Source organism: Lutra lutra, chromosome 7 (assembly GCF_902655055.1).
Source record: "Lutra lutra chromosome 7, mLutLut1.2, whole genome shotgun sequence".
NCBI lineage: Eukaryota > Metazoa > Chordata > Mammalia > Carnivora > Mustelidae > Lutra > Lutra lutra.
In genome coordinates, this window is record NC_062284.1 from 129,957,694 (window position 1) to 129,970,631 (window position 12,938).

Genomic DNA, 12,938 nt, shown 5'->3' on the forward strand with positions numbered 1-12,938 from the left:
TTTAAGTCTTTATCATTATTGATAAGCAAAAATTAGTATTTTAATTTTCACTTCTTAATTGGTAGTGAGTTTGAGTTGCTTGTCACTGAGGCCGTAATCTCCTTATTTCCTATATATTGTGCTTCCTTTTGTATTACCAATATGTTTATTATCACATGTAAGTGTTTGATTTGCTCATGAGTTTCATGAACTTTTATGCTATTGAAATACAGGTACACAGGGAATATAATTAAAGGTGTTATAAACATGGGTTCCTACAACTATCTCGGCTTTGCACGGAATACAGGATCATGTCAAGAAGCAGCTGCCAAAGTCCTAGAGGAGTATGGAGTCGGAGTGTGTAGCACTCGGCAGGAAATCGGTAAGTGCAGGCTCTGTTTGACCAGCTGATGTTCTCCACTGTGCTACTCAGGAGGGAGTAATGCTGGTACGGAGCTAGAATAGTAAGCATCCAAATACGTACTTTGCCATATAGTTTCTGAAGTAATGGATGATTTTAAAGCTTTCAACACATTTTGAGACATATTTACCTTTTCCATTGTATAATAAAGTGGGTCTAGAAAGATTCCATAAACATTTGATTCATTTATAACTTTAATGTTGACTTTGTTGGCTTTTACAAATGATAGTGGATAAGGGTGCCACTTACTAGTACTAACCTCATGGATGTATGAGGGTTAATGTGTTTCCATACCGGTAATTGGAGACTGATAATAATTCATATCTTATAGGACTCTTTGAAGAATTAAATCAGCTAATTCATGTAAAGTGCTTGTGACATGGTAAACACTCAGTAAATGTTAACTATTTTTATTATTATTGTAAATCTATAAAATGTAAAGGTGAACAGATTTATGTAAAGATAGTTAATTTTTTTTTAAGATTTTGTTCATTTATTTGAGATAGTGCAAGTGCAGAGAGAGAAGCAGGCTGAGCAGGGAGCCAGATGCGGGGGTTGAACCTAGGACCCCGGGATCGTGACCTGAACCAAAGGCAGGCATTTAACCAACTAAGCTACCCAGGAGCCCCTCGAGAGAATTAATTTTTGTTCATAGGAAGATTTCAAATTCTTCGATTTTGTTTGAAAGAACTAAAAACTACAGAAATTATAAGGCAACTTCCAGGATATTTGTTACTGGGAATCACCCCAGAACTTAGTGGATTAAAACAATAATTCCTCATTATTTCTTGTGGGTCCAATGACTGGCAAATGTAGCTGGGTCATTTCCACTCAGGGTCCTTAATGATGTGGCTAAGGAGCATTGTGCCGTGATGACATATAGTAGTCAGACCTTACATCTTTATGGCACTGTATACTTTATAAATTGCTTGAACCTGTTCTCTCTTTTGATCCTCACAACAGTATCCTGAGGTAGACAGAGCAAATATTGTTACTGGTATTTAGCAGAAACTGAAGCCCAGAGAGGTTAAATGACTTGATTAAAGCTTTGAGAACATGTAGCACCCTAGTTCAGCAGTCTTTTTTCTCATCCTCTTTTCTGAATTTAGCCAGTATCATTGATCAGTCTTGTTTGTTCCTTAAGGATTTGAGTATTGATGTAAAATCACGGTATAAAGTGAGGGGGGATGCTTTTTAACTTGTCTTTTGCTACATAACAAATCATTCTAAAACTTAGTGACTTAAAACAGAAAACATTTATTTGCTTGTGATGCCGCAATTTGGGGAGGGCTTGGCATTTATCTTGACTCCATGTGGTATGGGCGGGGCATTCTGGACAAAGACAGAGCATCCAGGATGGCTTCACTTACATGTTTGGCACCTCAGCCAGGTAGTGGGATGAGGTGAGGCCTCGCTGAGCCCTGCATTCCACTTCCATATAGTCTCTTGTCTTCCAGAGCCTCTCCCTCTCCATGTGGCCTCTCTTTACAACAGCTAGTTAGACTATTTTACATGGTAGCTGACTCCAAAAGTATAAAAGCAGATGTTGCAAGGCTCTTAAGGCTTAGATTGGAACTGGCATGTGTCAGAAGGGTTGGGAGAAATTGTTGGCAACTTTCTTTACAGGAATTCCATCCCAGGTGGCAAATCTGAATGTGTTCAACTATGGTGTCCTTGATCAGCCCTTTCTCTTCATAATACTCTCCCATGGAGCTTAGTCTGAAAAGGTTGTCCCATGTAGCCTATGATTTCTTTTTATAAAGTAATGAGTGGTTCTTCAATTTGGGATTTAGTGGTATTAACTTCATTAACTTCTCTACGCAGGAAACCTGGACAAGCATGAAGAGCTAGAAAAGCTTGTGGCAAGTTTCTTGGGAGTAGAAGCCGCTATGGCATATGGCATGGGATTTGCAACAAATTCAATGAACATTCCTGCTCTTGTTGGCAAAGTAAGACTTAGGCTGTCGTTTATGAAAATGCTCTTGCGTATTTTGTTTTGTTTTATAAAGCATTCACAGCAAGCCCAAGGCTGTTGTAAACTTCAGACTACATGTGGTCTACCCAAAGATGTTTCTGTCACAAATTTTCAATAAGTATATCCCAAGGAGACTTTATCAGTTGAAGCTTTCTTGCTAGAACCCATGATTCTTTCTCTTCCATTAGATGACGCTTGCCTTCTTCATTTCATACAGTTTTGAAAGGGATTCTAAGAAATTAAACTTCATAAAAGGCTAAAATTTTAAAAGAAAGAATGTTTAAATTGGAAGGTTACTTAACATATGAAAATACATGGGTACCCTAATACTTGTTCTTATCATAGTGCATGTTGCTCAGAGATACATGGGCAAAATATGTGTATATATGTAAAATACATGTAATGATACAGGTTAAAAGTAATAATATAAGTAAATAATAATGAAGATTAAAAGTAATAGTAATAATAGTAATAAAAGTTTGTGTGTGGGTAGAGTTTGTAAGGGGGTAGTTAAGGAGAGAAGAGATAAGAGACTTTGTAAGTCACATTTTAGGAGGTTGGCACTCTCAGCTTGAAAGGGCCCTGAAGGTTTTTGTTTTATTTTTTATTTTATTTTTTTAGAGAAAATGTGGGCACACATACACAAGTGCACAAATTGGGGGGTCAGGAGGGGCAGAGAGAGAGAGAGAGAGAATCTCAAGCAGACTTTGCGCCAAGTGCGGAACCCGACATGGGGCTTAATGCCATGACCCTGAGACCAGACCTGAGCTGAAATCGAGAGTTGGATGCTTAACTGACTGAGCCTCCCAGGTGCCCCTAAAAGACATAGTGATTTTATTTATTATTTATTTATTTTTATTTTTTAGAGATTGTATTTATTTATTTGACAGAGAGAGATCACAAGTAGGCAGAGAGGCAGGCGGGGGGTGGGGGGCAGTGCAGGGGAAGCAGGCTCCCCGCCAAGCAGAGAGCTTGATCCCAGGACTTTGGGGTCATGACCTGAGCCGAAGGCAGAGGCTTTCACCCACTGAGCCACCCAGGTGCCCCAAGACATAACAATTTTAAATGTATAGGTACCTAATAATAGAGCTTCAAAGTACATGAAGGAAAAATTGGAAGAAATTGAAAGGAGAAATGGACAAAATACATAATTTTTATTAGAGGTCTCCATTCCGCTCTCTGAATAATTGATAGAAGAACTAGACAGAAATTCAGTAAGGTTATGGAACACTTGAAAAATACTATCAACCAACTTGACTTAATTGACATTTATGAAACACTTCACCTAACAACAGCAAAACATTTACCAAGATAGACCATTTTCTGGATCATTAAAAAAGCCTCAACACATTAAAAAAAAATTTTTTTTTTAATTAAAATATTTTATTTATTTATTTGACAGACAGAGATCACAAGCAGGCAGAGAGGCAGGCAGAGAGAGGAAGGGAAGCAGGCTCCCAGCTGAGCAGAGAGCCCGATGCAGGGCTCGATCCCATGACCCTGGGATCATGACCGAGCTGAAGGCAGAGGCTTTAACCCACTGATCCACCGAGGCACCCCAAATTTTTAAAAATTTAAATTGTTCACAGTGTGTTCTCTGATCATAATAGAATTAAATTAGAAATCAGTAACACAAAGATATCTGAAAATCCTCAAATATTTGAAAATTAAACAACATACTTCCAAATAATCCATAAGTCAAAGAAGAAAGGAAAAATAGAAAATACTTTGAGCTAAATAGAAGTGTAGCATGTTACAGTGTGTGAGATGAAGCTAAAGCCATACTCAAATGGAATATATAGCTTTAAGGGCTTGTAGTAAGAAAAGAAGAAAAGTTTTGAATCTGCCATCTACATATGGACTTCAAAAAAGAACAGCAGATTAAGCCCAAAGATTTCAAATAGAGGAAGGATAAAATAAAGCTAAATCTGGAAATAGTGAATTAGGAAAAATGAGTGAAAGCAAAGGTGGTTCCTTTTTTTTTTTTTTTTTTCAAGATTTTATTTATTTATTTGAGAGACACAGAGAGAGGGAGAAACAGGCTCCCCCATGAGCAGGGAGCCAGTCCCAGGGCTCGATTCCATGACCCTGGGATCATAACCCAAGCCAAAAAGGCAAACCAACTAAGCCACCGAGGTGCCCCCAAAGGAGGTTCTTTGAGAAAATGAATAAAATTGATAAATCTCTAGCCAGACTGGTAAGGGTAAAAAATAGAGAAGATACAAATTACCAGTAGCAGGAATGAGAAAGAGTACATCATTCTACACATCCTACAGACATTAAAAGGATAATAAGGATATATTAAGAACAGCTTTATGCTGGTAAATTCAACAACTTAGATACAATGGACAGATACCTCGAAAGACATAAATGTATGGTTCTTTGACTTCACATTGATTATAATACATTCCTGTCCTGCATTTGAGTGGTATAAATCTTGAGATTCTTATTTGGAATTTCTCAGAATTTTTCACACTAGAGGGTTAAATGATCTCATCCTGCTCTTTCCTGGATGTTCAGAAACTAATCACATAGAATTAGAGATCTTATATACAGACTTGGAAGATACTACCTTAAAGATTTATCTTTCAAATAAAACATTATAGTTAAATGTTACTAAGTATCATTTAATCCATTAAAGGCAGGAACTAATCCAGTTTTAATATTTCTTTGAATCTGATACTAAGTTTCTATGTGAGGTGGTTGATTTTTCAGCTTAAAGGCAGGCAGAGGCAGTATATTATAGATTAAGAGCATGTGTTCTGGAAGCAGAGGCTTTCTAATGAGTCACTCACTAGGCTTGTGACCTTGAGCAAGATCTGTAACTCCTCTAAAAGGGAGTTTCCTCTTATATAATGTGGGGATAATAATAGTTCCTGCTTCATAGATTTTTTTTTAATGGGGATTAAAAGTAATAATGCCTTTAAAACCCTTAACCTAATGCCCAGAACATATTAAGCACTTAACTTTTAACTGCTGACATTTAATTTTTATTTTATTTTTGAACTAAGGATATAATAGAGCCTCATAGTAGATTGATACATTAAAATGGTGAATAAGGCTGTCTAAAAAGGAAGCACATAGCAAGTTATATTGCAGATTTTGTCAGAAAAAAAGTGAGCAGGAAAGAGAAGAAAATAAAATTGTATGGAGGGGAAGGAGGGGCATCCTTTTAAGGTATAATGGAATGCCAGGAGCGGTTAAGTAAAGGGTTTGAAGATTTGCAGAAGAGAAATTCAGTATCTCTTCATTTTCTGCACCCTCTTCGACTTTTTTTTTTCATTTTTAACACTTTTTTCAAAGATTAATTTAGCATTACAGAAGAGTTGTAAAAGAATACAGAGTTCATGTATACCCTTCAGTAAGCTTCCTTTTATGTTAATATCTTATACAACAGTGGAATTTATCAAACCCCAAAACTAAGCTTGATACAATACAATTAACTGAAGTACAGAACTTATTTCAATTTCACCAGGTTTTTCTACCAATACCATTTTCTGTTGATCCTCATGGGATCTCCTCAGTTTCTAGTGTGTGACAGTTCCTGTCTTTCCTTGTCTTTCATTATCTTGACTCTTCCGAAGGCAGAATTGTTGCTTTTCCCCTATTCATTTATATTAGTAGAGATTCGTGAATATTTTATTATTTGGGTCCAACACGGTTGCCCTTTATTTTGTTGCTGAAGTTGTTCCAGTTTTGGCCTTTGGGAGATCTTTCACGGGGCCTCCTGTGCCATTTGACTATGCGATGATCCTACCACCACCCACCCACCCCAGCCCCGCCCCAGAGAGCACTTTCTTAATTTGTAGCAGGACAAGAGGCTCTGGGCTTTTTTTTTTTTTTTCTTTCTTCTTTTTTTTCTTTCTTCCTTTTTTTTTTTTTTTCAAAACCTATTTTAGTTTTGGGATCAACCAGTTCTCCTTTCAGCCCTAGTTTTTTGTTTGTTTGTTTGTTTTTGTTTTTGTTTTTGTTTTTGTTTTTACTGGAGAATGGTATTTAGAAATCAAGGTCTGTTGTGTTTATGGCCACTTGGGTGTCACTGCTTCTTGTCCCTCAGTGCATAGAGCTAGAAAAATATCTGCATGTATGCTAACTCATGCATATACTGCATGCATGTGTATACATTACATATACATTTTAAAACCCATCAGCCTGTACTGCTACCTCCAACTCTACTTCTTTTTAATGCACACATTTTTAATGAAGTAGCTTTTTATTTTAATAATAAAAGCTTTGGGGGCGCCTGGGTGGCTCAGTAGTTAAGGGTCTGCCTTCAGCTTTGGTTATCCCAAGGGACTGGGATCGAGTCTCACATTGGGGTCCCTGCTTAGCAGGGAGCCTGCTTCTCCATCTCGCACTCCCCCTGCTTATGTTCCCTCTCTCACTGTCTTTCTCTGTCAAATAAATAAATAAAATCTTTAATTAATAATATAATAAAAACTTGGCTCACAGTAAAATTTAGACATCTGCTATTAAAATTTAAGTATTCCTCTAAGAATATTTTGTTAAAATCGGTGTGTGGGTGTGTGTGTGTGTGTATCTGTCTTCTTTCTTTTGTTCTCCTGAGAACATGCTGATACTTTCTGCAACTTACTCTTAAAATCTAATTGGGTATTTTGAGGACACTGTTGACAGAAAAACCTGTTGCTGAGTTCAGATCTTAATGGGTTGAAGGGCCTGATCTGTGGAATAGTAGGAACCTGGGATGAAATAAAATCCCTGAGAACCTCAGCCTTTTCTTGTTGCCTTAGGAGAAACTCATGTTTATTTATTAAAGTAGAGCTTATTGAGGGATTTTAAAGGCAGAATTGAGGCCTACACTTCATGTCAGTGGGGAGAGTATTAGTAAGTGGAATCCTCATTGATTTGGGAGGTATTATTAGGAGTGAGAGAAAGAATGCTTTACTCCCTCAGCACCCTTGTCCCCTACCTTTTCCCATGAATAGTAGTACATCATACCAAAACTCATATGGAATACCATCAAACCAGCAAAACTGACACCCTATGAATACTATCTGATATATCAGATTTTAGGTATAAATAAAAGCCTCTTTCTACATATCTGAATATTTAAGTCTGTCACAGGACTGAAGAAATTAAAAGGCTAGAATTTTGTATCTGCTTCCAAGTTAATTTTGCAAAACAAGAATATGTATACCTTTCTTCTTGAAATTCATAATTTTGCTGTTGTATAAGCTTTCCTTAATAAAATAGCATTACTAATGATTTTAGCATTTTGTCATTTGTGTAAGTAAGTCTTTCCCCCTAGCTTCTGACCTTTCTGTGCTGGTGGTTTTGCAGGGTTGCCTGATTCTAAGTGATGAGCTGAACCACGCATCGCTGGTTCTAGGAGCCAGACTCTCAGGAGCAACCATTCGAATCTTCAAACACAATAGTGAGTTTGATGACTTCACTGCAGGCCTTAGTGTTTAATATTCTCTGGGTTAATGGCAGTGGTAACATTAGTTACATTAATAATGGAAGATACAAATGAAGCATGTAGCAACATTTAAAATGTCCTTCTGGTCCAGTCCTTTAAAAGTTACCCTCTTCCTCATTAGGAATAGAGGCTGAAGGAAGCATTTTAGTACAAAGTACAACATTTTCCTTTTACTTAACTTTTAGCTCTTTCATATTCCTTGTTTACAAGTCACTCGTTCTGTGTGCGTTTACTAGATGCCTATGGTGTATCTTTCTGTAACACCAGGGCTACTGAGATGAATAAAGCAGGGTCTCATCTTAAGGATCTCCAACTCGTTAATGAAGAGACTATAGAGAAACCACTAGTGGAATACCACTGATACAGAACAGATACTGGACTACAGATGTGAGCAGATGCTGTAGAGGCACGGAGGAAGATGGCACTGCCAGAACGTTCTCCCTAAGTGGAAGTGTCTGGTGTATTAGCAAAATAATGATTAACAAAAAAAAAAAGTAACTTTTGTAGTTAAAATACTCACGTGTAGGAAGGAAAGATTACCAAACTGTACGCCTAATACTTTTTTTTTTTTTTTTTTTTTTTTTTTTTGGCAAAATGTGTACACATACAGACAAAAGTCTGGAAGAATAAACACCCAAGTGTGAGATCTGTACTCTGGATGGAAGGCTTATGCATGCTAATAACTTTCTTCCTTCTGTCTTTGTCTTATCTAAGATGTTTTATAATGAGGATGATACAAACAGTATTTTGTTTTATGAAGTCCATGGCATTATTAGACACAATTGTGTAACCTCCTTGCTTACAACACGTCATGAACTTCGTTTGACTCCATGGGACTTGCCTCCTCCCCTAATGCCAGGGTGACGGGTGGAGTTGCCCGCGTTCAGTCCATCCCTCAGTTTGGACATCAAGGTTGTTTCTCAATTTTTCTACTAAAAACAGTACTACCTACTCACATTTTTGCTCAGTGATCTGATTAATGGCTTAAGATAAATTCCTAGTAGTCTTAGGATGCCTGGTTAAAAGGTTATAAAATTTTTAGACTTTTCCAAATTGCCTCCAAGTATGATGCAGATTTTTACTCGGCAACATGACAGTGACTGTACTCACAGGCTGACGTAGGACATTATGAATCACTTAAAATATTTTCTTTTTTTTTTTTAATTATTTTTATTAACATATCATGTGTGATTTGCGCCAGGGGTACAGGTCTGTGAATCATCAGACTTACACATTTCACAGCACTCGCCATAGCACATATCCTCCCCAGTGTCCATAATTAAAATATTTTCTAATGGAATCAGTCAATATCATGTTAATTTCTATTTCTTTGATTATTAGATGCTAAACAACTTTTTTATACAGTTAATTGTGTTTGTATTTCTTTGTGAATTGGCCATTTTCAAATTGTTTCTGTTTTCTACTGAGTATAAGAGCCCTTTATATTAATTATTCTTTCTTCTGTGTTGCAGTATTTTTATTTCATTTTTAACTTTGTTTTTAGTGTATTGCTGGTAGATTTATTAAAATGTTGATGTTGGCACATTTATTGTCTTACAAGTTTTAGAGTTTGCATAATGCCTTCCCTGTTTTAAGATCATAAAGTTATTCTCTTATATTTTCTTTTTTGTGGTTTTTTGTGATACATTTTTTTATTTAAGTCTTCAATTTGCATGGAATTTAGGGAGCATAATACAAAAGAGATAATTGAATCTTTTTCCTACGTAGGTGATATGGTCAAGCATTCTACTATAGGTACTTCCTTTCATCTAAAATTTTGAGTCAGTATTTTTCTCTTCCTTTCTGTCTATAAACAGAGGAAACTAAAACAATGAGTGCATTTTTATTTGTCTCCTGCTGGTCGCCACACATTGGTGTCTGCAGCAGACATAGCAGCTTCACAGTATTTTCTGGGGTAGCATCCCCTCTCTGGGTTAGGTAGCATATTGTGTTGTTATGAGTGACTGAAGGTATAAGTACAGTCACAACCTTTGGCCATTTTACTTGTGGTATGTGTTTGTATTGCCTTACTTCTGTTTCCTAACCAAAGTCCTTTCATGGGGAGAGCAAAATCAGATAACTTTGTAACCCCCTTTTTCAGTCCTGAGCAGTAGAGAATATAAAATCACATTTTATGATGGGGTGCCTCCCACCCCTGTTAAATGTACCCCAGACTTAATATTGCATAGATCTGGGGGCAAAGGTCCTTAAGGCCATTATTGCAGGGCAGACATTTTCAGTATGAAGCCCACTGTAGTGGTAGCAGTGGTCTTCACAGCCTTTATCGGTAACAGGAGAATTACGATGCTCAGTTGTAGCACAAGATAGGTTGTTTTCTGGGCTTGGTAACTGTCCTTAGGACCAGGAGAGCTGATCAAGTCAGACATGGAACAGTCTCATCTGATGGCCACATGTTCTTAGCACATGATCTCATGCATGCCCGGACTGATGTACTTTGAGCTCACCGCTAAGAGAAAGCTGTTCAGCAAGTGTTTATTGAGTGTATCCTAGGTGAAAGGAAGCAGGGCGTGTACTTTGAATTTTCCCCCATATTTGCATTTTAGGAGGTAATGCATTTGTTTATTTGCACTCTTGGTCAGTCTTCTTTATGCATGTATTTCTGAATGAGTCACTAGGATTAAAGATACAGTTGATTCCACAAATACAAAAAAAAAAGTGAACAGCCAGGTGTTTAACACGAAACATGGGTCATTTCACAGGCATGCTACCCAACGGAACCGCCTGTGCCTCAGTCATTTAGTGGAATTTCTGTGGTTGTGAACATTCATTACCTTTTAGATGAGATTGTCATTCAGGCTAGCAGGAGATCACCCATTTTGCCTTATCTTTTTCTGCTCACTTCGGATTATGTTAATGTCCTTCGCTGTCTGAGACACACTTCCTGAATAAGAAATGTGTATTTGCATTTCTGAAATAAAGTTCAGAAAGAGGAAGGTACTTTGTGCTGAAATTCTGTTTTGTGTGCTACAGATATGCAAAGCCTAGAGAAGCTGTTGAAAGATGCCATTGTTTATGGTCAGCCTCGGACACGAAGGCCTTGGAAGAAAATTCTAATCCTTGTGGAGGGAATATATAGGTAATCCTGCTTTCTTATTCTTATCTTTCTGATTTGGCTCCAGGAAGTTGTAGAATATTTTAAGCAGAAGGGAACTGTAATCAGGACCGCTCTGGACACTAAGGAGGCAGTGTTGATGATTTGATAATAAAATACCTGGAAGCAGAGTTAGCACTAGCACCGAAGTCTTTTTGTCTGGATTTTCCTTATTCTTTCCATCATGCTGATGGTCTTCAAATCCCCTTTCTTTTTTGCATCCTTTATTTTTCTCCTTTTTGTGTACGTATGGGCAAGAACTGGAATATGTTTTCTAATGTGTCAAAACAAATTCTACATCATGTCCTTTTAAGACAGATTTTATTCTGGTTTATTTGCAGCCCTTGCACTTACTCTCTTACGTCCTTATCTTTTTTATTCTCTTATTCTGCCATTTTAATTTCATCTGCAGTGTAATGCAAAATCTAATGTTGCCTGTAAGTGCAAGTGTTAGAAGACTCTTCCGTGACCTTTATCCATCTGTGGTGAATGAAGATCAGTTCTGTTCTGGTGCTTGTTTGAAAAGATCCAGTTTCCTTTCCCCTAGACATCTGCCTAGCTGTGGCATCATCTGACTTGGCCAGTTTAAAATCACAGGCAGAGTTGTCAAACCATTTAAAAAAGCAACAAAAAAGTTGGAAAAAGGAATAGTAATAGTAAGGTGGCTAACTCCTTTTTGAGTTAAAAAGACTCAGTGTGTGTGTTTTGTATCCATTTTGCCAGCATGGAAGGATCTATTGTTCGCCTTCCTGAAGTGATTGCCCTTAAGAAGAAATACAAGGCATACTTGTACCTAGATGAAGCTCATAGCATTGGGGCCCTGGGCCCTACAGGCCGAGGCGTGGTGGATTACTTTGGCCTGGATCCTCAGGATGTGGATGTTATGATGGGGACGTTCACGAAGAGCTTTGGGGCTTCTGGAGGCTACATCGGGGGGAAGAAGGTAAGCGGGCCCTGCGGATTGAGCAGCTAAGGGTGCAGGTGCTTCTGGCTACCACATTTGGTGACTCACACGGAGCAGATAAGCATCCCGAACTGGGATGTGGAGATCCTAAATTTGTTTGTGGCTTCAGCTCACACTGCCAGCGGGCTTCACACTTCAGCTGCTCAGTGAGCGATTTTGAGCAACTAAAGGCTGGTTCTGTTCATTGTTTGTTGTTTTCTTATTTGAGCTTCGTCCTAAACGACATGCTGATCTGACATACAGAACACCCTCTTGTGTGAAAGGACGTGCAGTGGTGCTGCCTGTTTGCCAGTCTTCTTCGGGGTTTGACTTGCACCGGTAGTTTCCCAAAAGTAGTGAGTTTCTGAGAGCGAGTGGGAACAGAAGACCGGTTTCCCCGCCCTTGGCCTCAAAGGCATCTTGGGTGAGCATAGAGACAGGAAGGAAAAGATTATTTTGCACGATCTGGTTTACTAGAAGGCATTGTAGTTTTCAATTTAAAAATTGTGTAATGAACTCTGAGGCATTTGAGAATCAGTATGGTGTGGTGGAAATTGTTGAACCCTGAGACAGAGGACTAGGTTTGAATATTTCCCTAACATTGTGAGCCCTGGGGCAAAGCATTTATTAACCTTCCCATTTCCTTATCAGTAAAACAGAGATAAATATGCCTAGCTTATAAACTTGTAGTAAAGGTTGAAAAAATAGTGTATGTCCAAGCTACGACATGGATTAACTTGAAAGCATTGTGTTAATTTAAAGAAGTCAGTCGCAAAAGGTCACATATTATTTATTTTATGTGATATATCCAGAACAGGTAAATTAGAATGTAGATTAGTAGTTGCCAAGGGCTGAGGGGAAGAGTGAGTGGAAGGTGACTGCTGGTGGGGATGAGGTTTTCTTTCTGAGATAATGAAATGTTCTAAAATTAGATAGTGGGGTGCCTGGCTGGCCCAGTTGGTAGAGCATACGACTCTTGATCCTGAGGTCATGAGTTCAAGTCCCATGTTGGGTGTGGAGCCTACTTAAAAACAAAATAGCTAACTAACTAACTAAATAAATAAATAT

The 12,938-nt window shown here is 38.0% G+C and overlaps 1 protein-coding gene across 1 annotated transcript in view; it reads left to right on the forward strand.

Moving 5' to 3' along the window:
• The window catches only part of SPTLC2 (serine palmitoyltransferase long chain base subunit 2), a 116,684-nt gene that overhangs the window by 43,944 nt on the left and 59,802 nt on the right, over positions 1 to 12,938 (forward strand). The window contains exons 4-8 of the mRNA XM_047735644.1: positions 213 to 361; positions 2,225 to 2,349; positions 7,677 to 7,770; positions 10,807 to 10,912; positions 11,651 to 11,870. Coding sequence (XP_047591600.1) covers positions 213 to 361; positions 2,225 to 2,349; positions 7,677 to 7,770; positions 10,807 to 10,912; positions 11,651 to 11,870 — 694 coding nt within the window. The remainder of the gene's footprint in view (positions 1 to 212; positions 362 to 2,224; positions 2,350 to 7,676; positions 7,771 to 10,806; positions 10,913 to 11,650; positions 11,871 to 12,938) is intronic.